The following is a 17,874-nucleotide window of genomic DNA, read 5'->3' on the forward strand; positions in this document are numbered from 1 at the left end:
GAGGCTTAGGCTCTGCCGTGGGCCTTTGAGGACACCAGCAGAGACCTTCCAGGCTCATCTCCACCCACAGGGACAGTCCCCAACACGGTGCTGTTCAGCAGGTGTCCTTCGTGCCCTCTCCAGCTTGTGTGCCAGCTCCCACCATGCTTTCTCACAGAGGCTGACATTCTGCCCTCCCATCCGCTAACCCAGCGCAGAAGACCACCTAAAAATAACACCTGATTTCCTCTCCTAGCATTCCTTCTCCTCAGTTGGGGGAGCTGGCATTTCTGCATTCAGCCAGCTTTTTCGGCTGTGCTGGCATCTCAGGAGTGTGCTGATGCCATGAGCGTTTATAGCATGGAGCTCTGTGCAAGCAAAATAAAAATAGATGGTGAGGCTGTGAGAGCCACTGGCAGCCTTTTTGAGAAGTTAGTTGGGTTTTGTTTTGTTTTTTTTTTAGACAGAGTTTTGCTCTTGTTACCCAGGCTGGAGTGCAATGGCGCGATCTCGGCTCACCGCAACCTCCGCCTCCTGGGTTCAGGCAATTCTCCTGCCTCAGCCTCCCGAGTAGCTGGGATTACAGGCACACGCCACCGTGCCCAGCTAATTTTTTGTATTTTTAGTAGAGACGGGGTTTCACCGTGTTGACCAGGATGGTCTCGATCTCTTGACCTAGTGATCCACTTGCCTCGGCCTCCCAAAGTGCTGGGATTACAGGCTTGAGCCACCGCACCCGGCCTAGTTGGGTTTTTTTAATTGCTGTTTTTATTGTTTTAAAGACTCTCTATAAAGCGTGGAAGGGGCACAGCAGAAGTTTCCAGAAAAGTTAGAAGCCCAGGGTGGCACTATTGTTCGAATGCCTGGAGTGCTCTCCAGCCTGTGGTGTCTTTCCAGCTCCATTCCCACCCCCGACCTGCGCGCTCACCTGCTGTCAATAGTCAGCCTGCTGGGCTGTTTCCAGACTCTGCACACAGGAGTGAGGTCACACAACCAAGGGGGTGTAGTGCAGGGTCTTCAACCACCTCCCAAGAGTCAGAGACACCCAAATCAGGATCCCCAGCCACGCTGTGAACACCCACCTGCACACATCCATCCAGACACAGGAAAGCACTTGGAAATCAATGCCAAGAAAGGGCCTTCATCCTGCCCTATCACCTGCTTTGCAAGTGGGGACCTTCGTTCCTTCCTGTATCACGCGTCTCTCCAAGCATCTGCACCTGTACCTCCTTCTGACACTTCCGCCACTGTGCTCCTCCTGGCTCTGTTTCCTTCCTGCTAGATGACCGGGCTAGCTTCCTAGTGAGTCACCTCCCACTGACCCAGCCTCCCAGCCAATACTTGCATTATGCCTGGAGTCACCACCGTTGACACAACACAAAACTGACTCTGCCAAAGCCCCCCTGGCTTCTTTGTGGCTTGGAGAATGCAGTCCCAACTCTAAAGCTAACGAAGAAAGCCTTCCACTCTAGCCCTAGGCCATCTTTCCCAATCCTGCTTCCAACCCTTCATCTTCTACTCCGCCTTCCAGCCACCATGAACTCATGTGTCTCCCAAGACCCCTGCCTTGACCTCATTCACTCATTAGTATGTGCAAGGAAGACCCCTGGACACCCACTACGTATGCCTAGCCCCAAGGATGTAACGACATGATGATGCCCTCTCTCAAAATCAAACGGGGACCACATGTGATAGCACTGCACAGAGCTACACACACATGCACGCAGTACATGCAAACACATGCGAGAGCATGTATAACTGGTGCAGTCTGAATAAGCTCTGCGGGCGGCACCCATGTCAGTTTCCTGGTGTTGATGTTGTACTCTAGTTTTGCAGGATGCCACCATTGAGGTGGCTAGGTGAGGGGTGCACAGCCCCTCCCTATATGTTTCTTTGAGCATCCTACAGATGTCTATTTCAAATAGAGTGTCACGAAATCAGCCTAGCAGGGAGGTGTGTGATAAGGGCTGACGTGGACAGACACAGCAGTGAGTGCGTGAGGATGCAGGAGTGCAGAGCAGGGCAGGCCCCAGAATGACCCCAAGGGATGGGGAGTGCTCAGCAGGGGGCACAGTATGCAGAGGCCCTGGGTGCAAGAGCATGGCACATTTGGGTGCAGGGTAGTCAGTGGGTGACCTGGGGTGAGTAGTCAGTGTCAGTGCCACAGAGGTCAAGGTGATCCCGTCCTAAGGGCTGTGTGTTCAGTGGCATTGCGGAAAGTTCATTCGGGGGGTTCAACTCACAGTGAAGTGGAGGGGGCTGGAGACCATGCAGCAGTGGATGATGCCAGGCCAGGATGAGAACAGTGCCCGTGGGGAAGAAGGCAGAGAAGGGCCCACATTTTTTGGAGGGCAGATTGATCGGACTTGGGGATGGGTTCAGAGAAGGAAAGAATGTGGCGTGTACCCCAAGTTTTAATGTCCTGAGTACCTGGCTGGCGGTGGTACCGGTCCTGAGGCTAGAGAATAAGTTCAGGGGCCCCAGGTGAGACAGGAGGTAGTGGGCGTGTGTCTGGACAGCCTGCATGTCCGGCTCTTCACGGGCCTCTGTGGGGGTGGAGATGCCACTGAGATTGGGCCACAGTCTGGATGAGAAATCTGGATTTGGGCAGCGTTTTTCCATTGGGCTACTCACCTGTGCCAGATACTACGATGGGCTTTTATATAGAAGCATGTTAATTATAAAACCTTTCATTATTTTTGTGTCTTTTATATCTATAGATAGACATACATAGAAATACATACCAACATACATAATAGAAAAAAATAATCTAGATTTCGGGCCAGGCTTGGTGGCTCCTGCCTCTACTCCAAGCACTTTTGGAGGCCAAGATGGGAGGATCACTTGAGGCCAGGAGTTTGAGTCCACCAGCCTGGGTAACATAGTGAGACATACCCAGCCTGGGTAACAGACCCTGTCTGTTAAAAAAAAACCTTATTTAAATTAGCTGGGCACGGTGGCTCACACTTGGAGTCCCAGCTGCCCGAGGCTGAGACAAGAGGATCTCTTGAGGCCAGGAGTGAAGGCTGCAGTGAGCCGAGGTTGTGCCACTGCATTTCAGCCTGGTCAACAGAATGAGACCCTGTCTCAAAAAATAAAAATCTAGATTTGGGAGTCCCCAGCACACAGAGAGCAAGCCCACTCTGGGAGGTGATTATCAGGTGAGACTTGAAGAAAGCAACCTCTGCTTTTGTGTCCTGGGGTGTCCCCTGTCCCCTGCTCTCCCCCATCTGTCTGGAATTGTCCTTGCCTTGGGATTCCTCCTTTAATGCTCTGTCATCCAAGTGCTTACTCTGTCCCCATCCCCACCATGACTCCGGGAGAGTCGGGGCAGTGTCTGAGTCTCAACCATCTCCCAGACCCAGCAGAGGAGGGTTCACAGCACTGCTTAGTTACCATATGAGCAAATGGGGCCAGGGAGGCAGAACTGCGGTTTAAAACTGTGTATCGCTTATGAAGGGCCTGGTCTGTTTGTTATCTGATGACATTTAGAAGAAAACCACAGCCCCCCCTTAAGGAGCTCCTGTTCATATATTTCTCCCCAGTTTCTCCGGGCTCAATTTTAAAGGAACATTGATGTCTCTGATGTTATACATACAGCTCATACATTTTATGATCCATTTGGATTTTAAACTACTCGGTACCTTAATGGGCCTTTTTTATTTCATCCTGGGAACTTAAGCAAAATAACAAAAAGTGAACTGTGAACACAGTGAAATTTAAGGAAATAAAATCGAACTAAAGAGAATGCAGGTGCCCTTCATTTCCCCAAACGAAACTGGGCGGAACACGGTTGCATTCCACTCAGCTGAACAGGCCCTTCCTCCTCTGTCGCCCCCCCAAGCACCTGGCGGCTCACCTGTGGAAGCATGGCGAGGCCTTGGAGGCCCTGGAGAACGGGATCAAGAGCTCCCGGCGGCTGGAGAACTTCTGCAGAGACTTCGAGCTGCAGAAAGTGTGCTACCTACCACTCAATACATTCCTCCTGCGGCCGCTGCACCGGCTCATGCACTACAAGCAGGTCCTGGAGCGGCTGTGCAAACACTACCCCCCCAGCCACCACGACTTCAGGGACTGCCGAGGTGAGTGCCTGCAGCCTGCGCCACCTGGTGCCCACACCACGGTTCAGGCCGGTGCTCCCAGACTGAGCCCGGCCAGGGAGGGGCTCCTGGGGAGAGAGGTCAGCCGATGCCCCGTCCCAGGTTTTCATCAGGGCAGGCACTGGTTTTTATTCGGGATCTGATGTTTGGTTACAACTTGATTGTTTCATAAAGAAGGTGCTAATGATGGTTGCAACTCCCTTGTTCCTTTCCTGCTTCATGCATTTTCCCCTTTGTCCCGGGTGGTTTTGTGCAAAGATCCCTGGAGAAGCTCCACTTACAGTTAGCCCCCACCCAGGAAGCTTTCTTCTACCCACGTGGTTGAAACCCATCACTCTGCCTTGGCCACAGGACATAGCTTGTAACAAATCCTGGTGCTCAGTGCTGCTGGCGTTTGTAATGTGCCTGTCACCATAATAAGCACCTCTCCTTTGTTAACTCTTCACAAGTCTCAGGCACGGCTGAGCTCGTTTTATATATGGGGACTACTGAGACTAGAGAGGTTAAGGAATCTGCCCAGTGTCACACAGCTGGGAGAGAAATGATTTGGAACCTACACCTAGAACTCATGGTTATGACTGTCCTGCCCTCCTATCTCATGGACGGTCCTACCTGCTTACCGTTGCTCAGCCCCAGGCTGGGTACTGTGTACCTGATACTGTATCAACATTCACACTGTTACTCCTTTTTTTTTTTTTTTTTTTGGAGACAGTCTCACTCTGTCACCAGGCTGAAGTGCAGTGGGGCAATCTTGGCTCATTGCAACCTCTGCCTCCTGGGTTCAAGGGATTCTCCTGCCTCAGCCTCCCAAGTAGCTAGTACTACCAGCTCCCGCCACCATGCCCGGCTAATTTTTGTATTTTTAGTAGAGACGGGGTTTCACCATGTTGACCAGGATGGTCTCAATCTCTTGACCTCGTGATCCACCCACCTCGGCCTCCCACAGTGCTGGGATTATAGGCGTGAGCCACCGCGCCCGGCCCCCTCTGTTACTCCTTTAACAGCCCCTGTAGATCAATGGCATTATCCCATTTTACAGATAGGGAAACTGAGGCTCAGAGTGGGGGAAGGGACTTGCAGGGTCACTGAGCCAAAGGTCAGAGCCGCATTCCCCCAGCCGCACGCTTTTCTTCCGGGACCGTGTGTGCTCTTCTGAAGGAGGTCATGTTGTCTCATATCATGTGTGGTCTGTGGGTGTCTACACTCCCTGACCTTACCTGTAAGCACGCGGAGTGGGCCTTGCGTAGGTGGCTCTCACACAGGTGACCCGAATCCACCCACCCAGGAGGGCAAGACCCTTATCTCTTGCCTGAAATGTCAGAAACCTCCCAACTCTTTGGCCAAATGCATCATCTTTTTAAAAATCCATCTCCTTCTTCGTTCGACCTTTGCTTAAAACCTGGGTGACAGCTGACTGCCTCAGGCTAACATTGAAAGCCTTTGTGACCTGGCCTGGCCAGCTCACACCCCAGCTTCCAGGCGAGCACCTGTGCTGGGCACGTGAGGGAGGAGCAGCGCAGCCCCTGACCTCACAGGACCCGTTGGAGGGCCCGCAGGTGGATGTCTGGGCAGTAGTAACCCTGCACTGGGGCCGTAAGAGAGAAGCAGACAGTGCAGTTGGAGCCGGGGCGTCGGTCTCAGCCCTGGGGCATTGGGGCAATGGCGTCTAAGTTCAGAGTTAAAGTGTAATAGGAGTTATCCTGGCCGAAGGGTGGGTGTGGGAATAGAGTTAGAGCGCATGCACAGGGGACAGACCTGAACATTTCCAAAGGCGTGCAGGGCACGGGGAGAGCCACAAAGGGAGGCTGTGACAGAAAGCAGGGGCCATATGCCACCGCGCCCCATGGACCCTGCAAGGCCGTAAGCTGACAGCAGAGGCTGAACGGGAAGCATGTGAAGGAGGGAAACAGTGACACCAGGCTTGTTCTAGAAAAATCATTGTTAATATCTAGAATATATGGAGGACTCCTACAAATTAGTTGTTTAAAAAGGCAACCCAATTTGTCAAAGACTTAATGAAAAGTAAGACAGTGACAGTTCCCGGAAGGGGAACACAAATGCCTCGTTGACATGGTTTACCATCTGTCTTTAAAACAAACCATGCTGGCCAGGGGCGGTGGCTCATACCTGTAATCCCAGCACTTTGGGAGGCTGGGAGTTCAAGAGCAGCCTGGGCAACAGAGTGAGACCCTGTCTCTACCAAAAAAATTAAAAATTACGAGTATGCACCTATAGTGCCAGCTACGCGGGAGGCTGAGGTGGGAGGATCGCTTGAGCCCAGGAGTTGGAGGCTGCAGTGAGCTATGCTTGCACCACTGCACTCCAGCCCAGACAGAGCTAGACGCAGTCAAAAAACAAAACACAAGCCACGCTGCCTCTTGCCGCCACACGTTGGTGCATTCTGTTCCTTCTGCCTAGAGTCCCGGCCACCACCACCTGGCTTCTCCTGGCCAGCTCTCACTCATCCTTCAAGCCTCAGCTGATGTTGACCTGACCTGTCCGCCTTGCCCTGTCACACTAGCATTGCCTGTGTATTGGCCAAGCCTGCAGGGAAGGACCCAGGTCCCCTGCTGGCTCTGAGGACTCCTCAAATACACCACCCATGGAGGGGAGAGCAGTGAGTGGGTTTGCAGGCGCTGTCCTTGGCGGACTCAGCCAGTTCCATTCTGTTTTTCTAAACAGTACCCAGTGGAGATAGGCTATCCTTAACTTTGATTAAGGAAAAAAGTGCTAGCTAGCTTAAAGCATGGGGTGGCAGCACTGTGGGAGCCTAGATTTCTGGAGCTAGAGGGACGCTGAGCACCGCGGGCTGCTGCCAACATGCCCCTGCCCATGAACACCCGGGGCGAGGGTGCCGTCATTCATCATTTTCCTCTCGGAGCCTTCACTCCCTCCCACTCTTGCCACCCAGCACTGGGTGCCAAGTAAATGTTTATTGGACCAAACTGGGTGGTCATGTCTGAAGATGGAGCAAGCCCTGGGACTTGTCACTAGGACCAAGACCGCATTCTCTGATAAGCCTGGGAGAATTTAACTCGCATCCTCAGGGGGAAAAACAAGAAAACTAAATGCTTCCTTTCCAACACCGGAATGCTGGGGTAGGAGGTATTTAGTGTTCTGAAGACTGAAGTTCGCTCAACAAGTATTTCTTGCTTTTCTTGACGAAACTACCCAAGTGCCCAGCTGCTGGAGACTTGCGTGCTGCCCAAGCTTATATTAATCAGGCACTGGTTCCTTTTAAATATTGGATGCCCACCGGTAGAGGGCAGATGTGCCTCTGTTGAATAGTGAAGGCCAGGCATGGTGGCTCACGCCTGTAATCCCAGCATTTTGGGCAGCCAAGGCGGTTGAATCGCCTGAGGTCAGGAGTTCAAGACCAGCCTGACCAACATGACGAAACCCGTCTCTACTAAAAATGCAAAATTAGCCAGGCATGGTGGCATATGCCTGTATTCCCAGATACTTGAGAGACTGAGGCAGAAGACTTGCTTAAACCCACGAGGCAGAGGTTGCAGTGAGCTGAGATTACACCACTGCACTCCAGCCCAGGCAACAAGCAAAACTCTGCCTCAAAAAAAAAATTTAAAAAAAAAAAAAAAAAGTTAAATTCTACAGCAATTCTTCGCAACCATCTTGGCAAACAGTATAATTTCCACACAAGGCAGAACTAGGGTGTGGTGGAATGTGAGTTACCTGGAGTGATACTGACACTTCACAGTATCAGTCAGACCTGTCTCAAACAGATGCTCATTTTGCTCCAGATTCTTCTATGGCCTCATTGTGCTCACTGTGCCTTGTTCTTTCCAAGTAACAGGAGGGAAAAGAAATGTCTCTACCTTGGGATGAAATTCAAGGCAGTTTTTCCCCCATGTCTGTCCCCTCTTAGCCAACAGATCCATCTAATTGAAGGACAGCTGTATGCCACGTAGCCATGCGGGGGCCACGTACGTTTGCAAGATGCTAACGCGAAGCAAATAAATACAGAAAGTAAACTATCCATTCTTATTATAGAGAAATAGCACCGTGTGCGCTCAAAAGACAGCTTTGAATACTCTGCAGGGACTGGGGTGATTTCCCTGCAGCGTGGAACTGACAGCTGCTGGGGGAAGACCCCTGCCTGCCTTTCCCACTGCAGATTGTGTGTCTTTCCTTCACAGCCGCTTTGGCAGAGATCACGGAGATGGTGGCACAGCTCCACGGTACGATGATCAAGATGGAGAATTTCCAGAAGCTGCATGAACTCAAGAAAGATTTGATTGGCATTGACAATCTCGTGGTTCCAGGCAGGGTAAGCAAGCAGTGGTGGCATCTCTATGCACTGCGGGGGAGGCAGAAAGAAGGAAGGCATTGGAGGGACTGACATTGAAACCTTTTGAATACAGACACTTGCAAGGCAAAATGTGCCCCGGCTCCATCCACCTGGGAGACACTGGAAAAACAGGACCGTGTTGTTAGTTCAGAATCCCCATGCTCAGAGGACATAAAGCAGTCCTCTGACCTCATATTCTGCTTTTTCTCCTTATGGGCTGATTTGCTTCTTTACCTTTTCCCCTACCATATCCCAGAGAAGATTTGAGATCACTTATTTTAGTTTTTTTAAAAATGTGGCCGGGCGCGGTGGCTCACCCCTATACTGCCAGCACTTTGGGAAGCTGAGGCGAGCTGATTGCGAGGTCGAGAGATCAAGACCATTCTGGCCAACATGGTGAAACCCCATCTCTACAAAAAATACAAAAATTAGCTGAGTGTGGTAGTGCACACCTGTAGTCCCAGCTACTCGGGTGGCTGAGGCAGGAGAATCACTTGAACCCGGGAGGCAGAGGTTGCAGTGTGCCCAGAGCATGCCACTGCACCGCAGCCTGGCAACAGAGCAAGACTGTCTCAAAGAAAAGTACATAAATGAAAATGGGAAATTTTTATAAAAAATGAATTGGGTAAATATTAATATAAAGCCAGAAAGTTAGTGCATGAAATTATGCTAGAAATTCCCGTGCAAGTATGAAGCGTTTTTTAAAAATGTAATCATCTATCCAAAATTTAATTTCAGTTCAAAATTAAAATGACATTTTTTAGCTGGAAAGCAATTCCAGGAGAGATGCAGGCTCACTGACAGCATCACCTCCCGAGCCCTGCCTGAGACGCGGCTCCCTCCCGCTGAGCAGGGTTCCTGCACAGGCTCCTTCCCGGCCAGCCACAGTGTGGATGACAGGAACACAGCCTGCCTTCTCCACCTCCCTTCCTAGGAAGCAGTCACCGCCCAGGAATTAAAAATATGATTCAGCGGCTGCATCTCATCACATCTCTCTCTGGGATCTTACCCCTGCCCCCTGTCAAACCCTGTGTCACCCAGGTCGAGAGACAACTCACTGTAGCTGCTTTGACCTGGTGTAGGCCTGCCTGACCCTGCAGACCAGGATCCAGTGTCTCCGGGAGTTTTAGTCTTTTCTGACAGGTGGCTGCCCAGGACCGGGAAGGGAAGTGCTCTGTGTATCCGGGCATTTCTGTCAGTAAACCTAATTACAAAACTGATCAGAAGCCACGTGGTGAGAGATGGTCAGAAGAGCTAAGCGCTGGCAGAAATTAGAGCTGGGATTGCTTCCCCTCTGCTGGTGAGAAGATCCTACCAGGCCTCAGCTCTTAATGACCTTACTTACTTGTCCACATAGAACCCGCAGAAAAGCCCAGTAGCATCAATGTAATTTTCTCTTAGCTTTGAAAGTTATAAAATATTTAGCATATCATGCTACATGGTGAACAGACCATTGATGAAGAATTCCGGCCGAGTGCAGTGGCTCACGCCTGTAATACCAGCACTTTGGGAGGCCGAGGTGGGCGAATCACGAGGTCAGGAGGTCAAGACCAGCCTGGCTAATACGGTGAAACCCTGTCTCTACTAAAAATACAAAAAATTAGCCTGGCGTGGTGGTGGGCGCCTGTATTCCCAGCTACTCAGGAGGCTGAGGCAGGAGAATCACTTGAACCTGAGAGACAGGTTGTAGTGAGCTGAGATCATGCCACTGCACTCCAACCTGGCAACAGAATGAGACTTCCTCGAATGAATGAATGAATTCCTTATTTTGAGAAAATGTTTTCCTCTGCAATGGAAAAAGCCTTGGACTGGAGGAGGTGGCCCTGGGTTCAAAGTCTCACTCAACCAGAGCTGGGGGTGGGGTGGGGTCTCACCTCCCAGAACTTCCCTTCTGTAACATGGAGACCGTAGCCTCTGCCTCATAGATCATTAAGATCAAATGAGATTGACTATGTAAAAATGACATAATACATATTCTCTTCCTTTTCCCCCACCTACATTTAATTGAGATGAAATGTGCGCTTAGTCTAGTGGCATTAGTTACGTGGCACAGCACTTTGCCCCATCACACACTGGCTGGCCGGGTGATCTTGGGCTACTTTCTTAATCATTTGCTTCTCAGTCTCCTTATTTGGAAAATGGGAATAATTATATTCAACACACAGGCTCACATCTGCAGCTCATGTACTCATTCACTCAGGGTCGCAGGTGATTGGTGACTATCTGGGCTAGTACAGGGGGTGGTAAGAATTATTTACCAAGACAGTTATAGATAAAGAAACACAGCCTCATTAGTGACATAGGAAAATACACTCCCAGAAAGCGACAGCAAGAGAGGAGCTAGCTGCAAAGACACAAAGCCTTGCTGGGGACTTTATAGGGTGGTGTCTGTGCTGTGTGCTGACAAGGGCTTTGTGCGGTGCTGATAAGCCACAGTTGCAGTGAGCTCGCTCGCGTTTTTCTGTCTGCCGAGGGTCTGGTGGTAGCTGGGCGCAGGAAGATCGTGAGTGATCTGTGCCGGAGGGCTATGTCCTGTACCACAAGGACAGGCAGACTTGTGGAGCTTCTCAGCTTTTTCCTTCTGCTTTCCCTTGGTCCCACCAGCCCGGCTCCTTTTCCCCTACTAGGACTCCACACTCAGGACACGCCAGACACAGACCATGTGCTCCATGAGAGGACGCCATTGTTACTTGGTATTTTTGTTGTTCTTCTTGTTTTGAGATGGAGTCTTGCTCTGTCGCCCAGGCTGGAGTGCAGTGGTGTGATCTTAGCTCACTGCAACCTCCTTCGCCTTCCGGGTTCAGGCAATTCTCCTGCCTCAGCCTCCCAGGTAACTGGGATTATAGGCACGTACCACCACACCTGGCTAGTTTTTTGTATTATTAGTAGAGATGAGGTTTCACCATGTTGGCCAGGATGGTCTTGATCTCCTGACCTTGTGATCCACCCGCCTCAGCCTCCCAAAGTGCACAGGCGTGAGCCACAGTGCCCAGCCAAAAGGCCATTGTTACTTGTAAAGGTGAAATGGAATTGGGGTATGCTTTCCTAAGCTCAGATGATCCCCTAATTCTTTCACTCATCAGGCCACCTCATATGCACTTACTGTTTCAATCAACCCTGAACAGACTGGGAAGGTGGGATCGGAGGCCCCCGAGGGAGCACGATCTAGAAGTAGCTGGTGGCGATGGCAGAGCTACCTTGTGAATGTGTGACAGCCACACACGGTCCATGTTTCATGTATTCTACCACCATTTAAAAATGGTCTTTTTTTCCTAGCTGCTCTTGGTTGTAAAAAGAAAACAAAGAAAGAAAAAAATTGTCATTTTTTTTTTGTTTTTCAAGTGCTTGTGCCCCTGCAATCCATGCCTTCCAGAGTGTGCAGCCCCAGGGAGTATGTCACTCGGGATTCAGAGGCACCTTGGACACGTCTGCCTCTCACTCCTTTATGAGCGCAGTTATACTCATTGAGAAGCCCGGTTTCAAATCCTAGAGAAGCTTCCTCCAGCCACAGTGCTCCCAGTGGCTTCTCCATCCTCAGGGGTCCCTTGCCGCCTCTTTTTGTAGCCTCTTCCTTCTTTGAGAACTGCTTGGAGTCCTTGTGATCTCCCTTGCCGTGGGGAGCCCTGGGGATCCTGGGGTCACTTGTATGGTCGTCAGAGAGGCCCGAGTGCTCTCGAACCCGTCACTACCCTCTGCTGGGGGAGCTGCCGGTGGTACCCACCCTGGGGATCCTGGGGTCACTCATATGGTCGTCAGAGAGGCCCGAGTGCTCTCGAACCTGTCACTACCCTCTGCTGGGGGAGCTGCCGGTGGTGCCCGCCCTGTACACTCCTGGGTAGGATACAGGTGACGCCTAGAGATGGTTTAGCACAGCACCTGGGCTGAGCAAGCGTGCACTGAGTGCTACAACTTCCACCATGCAGGGGACCCTGGGAGGGTCCAGCAGGTGTGCACGCTCGTAGTTAGCCCTCAGGGCCTGCACTCTGCCATCAGCCCTCCCGTCTGTCTTCCCCACAGGAGTTCATCCGCCTGGGCAGCCTCAGCAAGCTCTCGGGGAAGGGGCTCCAGCAGCGCATGTTCTTCCTGGTGAGTGGAGAGAGCGGCTCGTCCTTACAAGGATCCTGTCACCTGGGCAAGCAAGGCTCCCCGAGGCCGGACGTCGGCCACCCAAGGAGGGGTCCTGGGGTGGAGGAGGAGCAGCCAGGGTGCCCAGACCCAGGTGGCTGAGGACAATGAATGGTGGTGGAGGCTGGAGGGAGGCCTGCTGTCCACACATGGTCTCACCTCCACACGCTTCTGTTCCTCCAGTTCAATGACGTCCTGCTGTACACAAGCCGGGGGCTGACGGCCTCCAATCAGTTTAAAGTCCACGGGCAGCTCCCGCTCTACGGCATGACGGTGAGTACGGCACAGACCCGAGGCCAGGGCCTGTCCTCTGGGGTAGCAGGTGCAGGCTGGGCTGTAGGGTGCATGAGCCACTGACCTGGCAGTGAGGAGGGAAAGGGAGAGACTGGACAGGAAGGGAGAGGGAGGGCAGTGTCATCTCGGTCTTGAGACCTGGGCTCAAAGACCATGAAGGACCCCACAACCCTTTCACCTAAAAGATCGAGCCTTCTAGGGCTTCTCTAGCGGGGATCTGGGGACATGGCTCCTTCTCCTGCACATGGGCTGCGCAGGTCCATTCCTTCTACAGTCGGGTGAAAGGGCAAGCTGAGAAGGCCAGTGCCATGAACTCGCCTCCCACTGCCTGCGCTTGGCCCCAGGGGCCCGACAGTCCTCGCCACACACACGAATGACAGCACCCACTCCCTGGAGCTGGGCTGGCTGCCTCATCTTCCTGAGTTGGGTCGGGGCTGCCTCCTGTCCCCTTTGCTGGGCAGGCGTAGAGGGTGCTTGGGCCAGGGCTGTGGCCCTCGCTGTCCTCTGGGGTTGGAGAGACGGAAGTTTGTGGGCTCTGCCACAAACATTCAGGGTGCTGCCATCTTCCTGTCGCCTTTCCAGTTTGGGTTTTTCCAACTCAGAGTGCCTTCTCCCTCTGCCTGGGGTCTGGTCTCCTGAGCTCTGCTCAGTGGCACCCCTCCTTTTCTGAGTCACCTGCTGCTGGCTCAGGGATATTTGAAAGTGCATCACGTGCCCCACGGTGACACGATTTTCTCTCGCCCACAGATCGAGGAGAGCGAAGACGAGTGGGGGGTGCCCCACTGCCTGACCCTCCGGGGCCAGCGGCAGTCCATCATTGTGGCCGCCAGGTAACTCGGGAGCCTGCCCCTTGCCCATTTCCCCTCTGGCATGCTGTGACCTGAACCCCTGATGCATCTGTGTCTCCAGCTCTCGGTCCGAGATGGAGAAGTGGGTTGAGGACATCCAGATGGCCATTGACCTGGCAGAGAAGAGCAGCGGCCCTGCCCCTGAGCTCCTGGCCAGCAGCCCCCCTGACAACAGTGAGTGTGGCCAGAACAGAGCAGCTTTCCCAGGCGGGGGTCTGGTTCATGGAGGGACAGCATTTTTCACCTCAAGCCACCCCGTCGGGTCAGCCTCACAACTGTGGTCTACATTTGTGTTTAAAGCCAAAGATCAAGAAAGTTCTTTTTCCTAAAAGTAAACTCCTGAAAACAGTGTGAGGGAGGTGGGAGGTCACCTTTTCTGGGCTGGCATTTATCCTTGTCACTCGGTGTCCGGGGAGAGAACACCAGGATCTCCAGACCCAGAGTGAGGGCTGAAATCCGTGTACCTGGGAAGGCCGGGGCCCCATGGTTGGGGCTGCAGGGACCATCCCCCTTGAATGGGGGCCTCATTAGATTCTGGTTGGGTGGGTGGCACAGGGTGTGACTGCTGTGAGACCCCAACCTTTCTAGCACCTCAGAGGGGCTTAGGAAGGGGTGTTCTTCCTGGGAGGAAAGATCAGAAGCGCTGCCTTTTGCCCCATCCTGCAGAGTCCCCTGATGAAGCCACCTCGGCTGACCAGGAGTCAGAGGACGATCTGAGCGCCTCGCGCACGTCGCTGGAGCGCCAGGCCCCGCACCGTGGAAACACGATGGTGCACGTCTGCTGGCACCGCAACACCAGCGTCTCCATGGTGGACTTCAGCATCGCCGTGGAGGTACGCGGGGGACCAGGCAGCTCTCATCCCTAGCCTGTGCTGGCCCAGGTGGAACCCAGGCAGGCTTCTGGGCCAGGGGCTCAAGGGAGGCTGGCACCATGGGTGGCCCCACCCACCCATGGTGGCTGAGCAGGGAAGGATCAAAGCTGGGCCCCTGTTGGAGCCTGCCGGGCAGGGGGTGGGTACCCTTGCAGAGTGGGTACCATCCTCCTACAAATGCAATAATGTCTCTTCATGCTCATCAGCCCCTGCTGCCATCTGTAAGATCATTTTCTTTCGTTCTTCACCTGTTTCCTTGCTTCTCATGCTGTTAGCCTGGGACACAGGCACCCAGGGCACAGCTGTTGGACAGCTCCATGACTCTCAAGCCCTGAAATGGCCCCACGGGAGGAGAGTCTGCACTATAGCAAGCGGATGTCAGCCAGGCCGAGTCCTGGCTCACAGGAGAACCCAGGGAGCAGGGGATGCAGGCTCTGGGAGCTATCCCCACAGAGGGGTGGAGGTGATTTCGCTCCTCCCTGTCATGAGGGTCACGGCAGACACTCCTGTGACAACAGACAGGCTAACACGGGAAAAGCATGACCAGTTGATTTCATCTTAGTTTTACATGACAATGGAGCCTTCAGAATGAAGACCCGAGGTCCAGCGAAAACTGGCCATTTTTACGCTTAGGTTCCGTGAAGAACAGGTAGCCGTGCAGACCTGACGGCCAGAGGCTGAGAGCTGATGCCAGGAGGGTGAGAGGAAGCCAGCGAGGCACATCCGGGTTCTTCTTGGCTTCTCCGAGCATGTTTCTTGCTCCTGGGTATCTGGGGATGGGGCAGGACCCTTTCTGCACTGGGGGTCTTAGAATCCATTCTCACACAAGGTGGGCTGGGAGTTTCTCTATAGCCAGTTCATACACAGAACGGTGGGGAAAGGTGAGGGTCGCTGTTTCAGTTTTGTGGCTGGCTTTGGAGGAAGGAGGTGCTGGTTTCAATGTCCTGTCTTAAGGAAGCGGGGGCCTTTAGTTTCTGTGGCTCACCTAGGGAAGAAAGGGGCGCGAGGCAGGAGCACAGGAGGTGTCAGCAAGGTGAGGCTTCTGAGCCTTTCACTTTGGGGTATTATTTTCTGAGCCCACCACCTAAGATTGCGTCTCTCCCAGGTCTTGCATCCTTCCAGAGCTTTCCAAGCACCCCTTCCCTAAGCATTCTTCAGTCCAGATCCTGAGCTGTTTTCTCAAAACACTCCAAGCCCATGAAGGTCTGAAAAAGGAACACTTTGTTCACCCCTCACTGGCAGTGGGAGCTGCCCTGGGCTGGCGAGGCCGCTTGGCACTGTGATGGTGTTTCGTGTGAACACTCGCATTTTACTGTGGAACCTCTGCCCTGCGCCCTCTGTGGAGCCTCTGCCCCGCGCCCTCTGTGGAGCCTCTGCAGTAGAGGCAGGACTCGCCTCCTAAAATGCAGAAAGTTCTAGTTCCCACACAGGCCTGGCCCAAGCAGAGTCACATAAGAGACTGTAGCTGGGATGGGAGTTTGTTGGCTCTTAGAACCAACAGCACAGGAATGTGCCAGCAAAACGACCTTCCTCGCTGCTCGGACCTGCCATTACTGAGTTACCTGCTACAAGCTGGCATTCTGAGCCTAGGCCTGCCTCTGCAGACGTCCTCCAGGGGACATGTCCAAGTTGCCGGCCCCGGCTCCCCACAGGCCCAGCCTTTTTACCCAGCTGGCCCCAAATATGAGGCTCTGTCCCATGGGGTTCCCAAGTGTGCAGGGTGAGTGAACGTCCCCTCTCTGGGCCTCCCTTCTGCCTCCTGACAGCCCAAGTGTGAAGAACGCTAAATGTTCTTTCCCAGCGTCACCCCTCCACCAGGCCTGTGTGCAAAGCTTGTGGGTCTGAGACTTCTTCCGGGGGACAGGGATTATCACAGCAGGAAAGGAGACCCCTGCGCTAGGGAGCAAGGAGGAACCTGTGAGAGTCTTGTGGGAAAAGAGGCCTCATCAGAGTTCACCTGTGGGTGTGGGTCACCATCAGGGAGAAAGTATCTTCGCCTTGCTTCATTCTGACCTTGGCAATGTGTGAATGGTAACTTTCAAGGTAGGGGTTTGTTGTAGGCCTGAAAGCTCTTTTTAAATACCTGGAGGCACCCAGGCCGTAACACCAAGTGGGTCCAGTGGCCCAGAGCCACCTGCAGCCCAGCTCTTTTGGGTAACAAGTCTAGATGGTCCCAGCCTTCCATGATAGGTCAGGACACTGAGCTGGGGGGTACACACTGGTCCCCGTCCAGACCTAGCCCCCGCCTGGTGGCTTATGAATGAAGAATGGGGTTCATGGTTTTTCTTGTTAATAGCTACTACATAATTTCTTCAGTTTTGCCCCTTGGCCTGCAAAGCCTGAAATCTCCGCTGTCTACCCTCTGAGGAGAAGCTTGCTGAGCCTAGCAGAGGACAGGAGAGTGAGCCACGGGCCAACAGGTGGCAGAGACCACCTAGTACACTCAGAGAACTGGCAGCTCTCTCACTTTGCAGATGTCTCTCCTTGCCAGAAAGCCCCCTTCTGAGGCGCGTGGCGTCAGCCTGGCCTCTCTGGCAGGCAGCCTCACATTCCAGACGCCAAATGCTCACAGATAAGCCCGTCCCGAGGGCCTCCGCCCTGCATGACAGAGGACAGAGCAGCTCCATCTCCTGACTTGACAGCCTCCTCTCCACGGTCCCATGCCCAGCCTCTCTTCCAGTTTTCGCACCCACCTGACTCGTGCAGGCAGACATGAGGAAGGGGCATGCCAGGGGACTGTGTGGACTTAGCAGCCTCTGCTAAAAGTTGTGGGCAGGCCAGCGGGTCTGGGGGCTCCACTATAGGTGGGGTCAGATGTTGGGATGACCAGAGGGCTGCCCCGCCTGTTGGCACCAGAGCCAGCGAGGGGCGGGAGGCCAAGCAATGCGAGTTGTCTTTTAAGGCTAGAGTGGCAAGATGGGGGACAGCAGACAGAATGGACAGGACCAGGAGGAGGGAAGGGACCTTGGTGCTGGGGAGGGAAGTGACAGCACAGACAGGACCAGGAGGAGCGATGGGACAGTGGGCCAGGGAGCAGCGGGTGTGGGGATTTTGCCTGTTTCCCGTGGCATCACAGAGCACCACCCTCAGACTGGGCGAGGCCACAGAACCGTGTCTCAGTTCAGGAAGACTGAAGTCCAGAATCAAGCTGTGGCAGGTGCGTTGGGACACACAGCAGCCCAGCCCCTCCGGAGACCTTGAGGGAAAATGCCGCCTCTCTGACAGCCTCTGGTGGCCACAGCAGTCCTGCGCTACAATCCCCAGCTCCTCGAAGAGCTCTGTCTGCCTCCGTCACCTGCTCTCCTCACCGCATCTGCGCTCAAATGTCCTCTCCTAAGGACACTGCT

At 53.4% G+C, this 17,874-nt stretch overlaps 1 protein-coding gene across 16 annotated transcripts in view; it reads left to right on the forward strand.

The window, feature by feature from the left end:
* FARP1 (FERM, ARH/RhoGEF and pleckstrin domain protein 1) overlaps window positions 1-17,874 on the forward strand; it is a 321,357-nt gene that overhangs the window by 297,671 nt on the left and 5,812 nt on the right. For all 16 annotated transcript variants that reach the window (XR_013534808.1, XR_013534712.1, XR_013534800.1 and 13 more), the window contains 7 exons: window positions 3,824-4,061; window positions 8,237-8,367; window positions 12,406-12,474; window positions 12,697-12,786; window positions 13,555-13,637; window positions 13,717-13,829; window positions 14,322-14,488. Coding sequence is in view for 12 of the 16 variants with exons in the window: in XM_078370486.1 (XP_078226612.1) it covers window positions 3,824-4,061; window positions 8,237-8,367; window positions 12,406-12,474; window positions 12,697-12,786; window positions 13,555-13,637; window positions 13,717-13,829; window positions 14,322-14,488 (891 nt within the window). In the remaining 4 variants the exon portion in view is untranslated. The remainder of the gene's footprint in view (window positions 1-3,823; window positions 4,062-8,236; window positions 8,368-12,405; window positions 12,475-12,696; window positions 12,787-13,554; window positions 13,638-13,716; window positions 13,830-14,321; window positions 14,489-17,874) is intronic.

Source organism: Callithrix jacchus, chromosome 1, assembly GCF_049354715.1.
Source record: "Callithrix jacchus isolate 240 chromosome 1, calJac240_pri, whole genome shotgun sequence".
NCBI classification, from domain to species: Eukaryota; Metazoa; Chordata; class Mammalia; order Primates; family Cebidae; genus Callithrix; species Callithrix jacchus.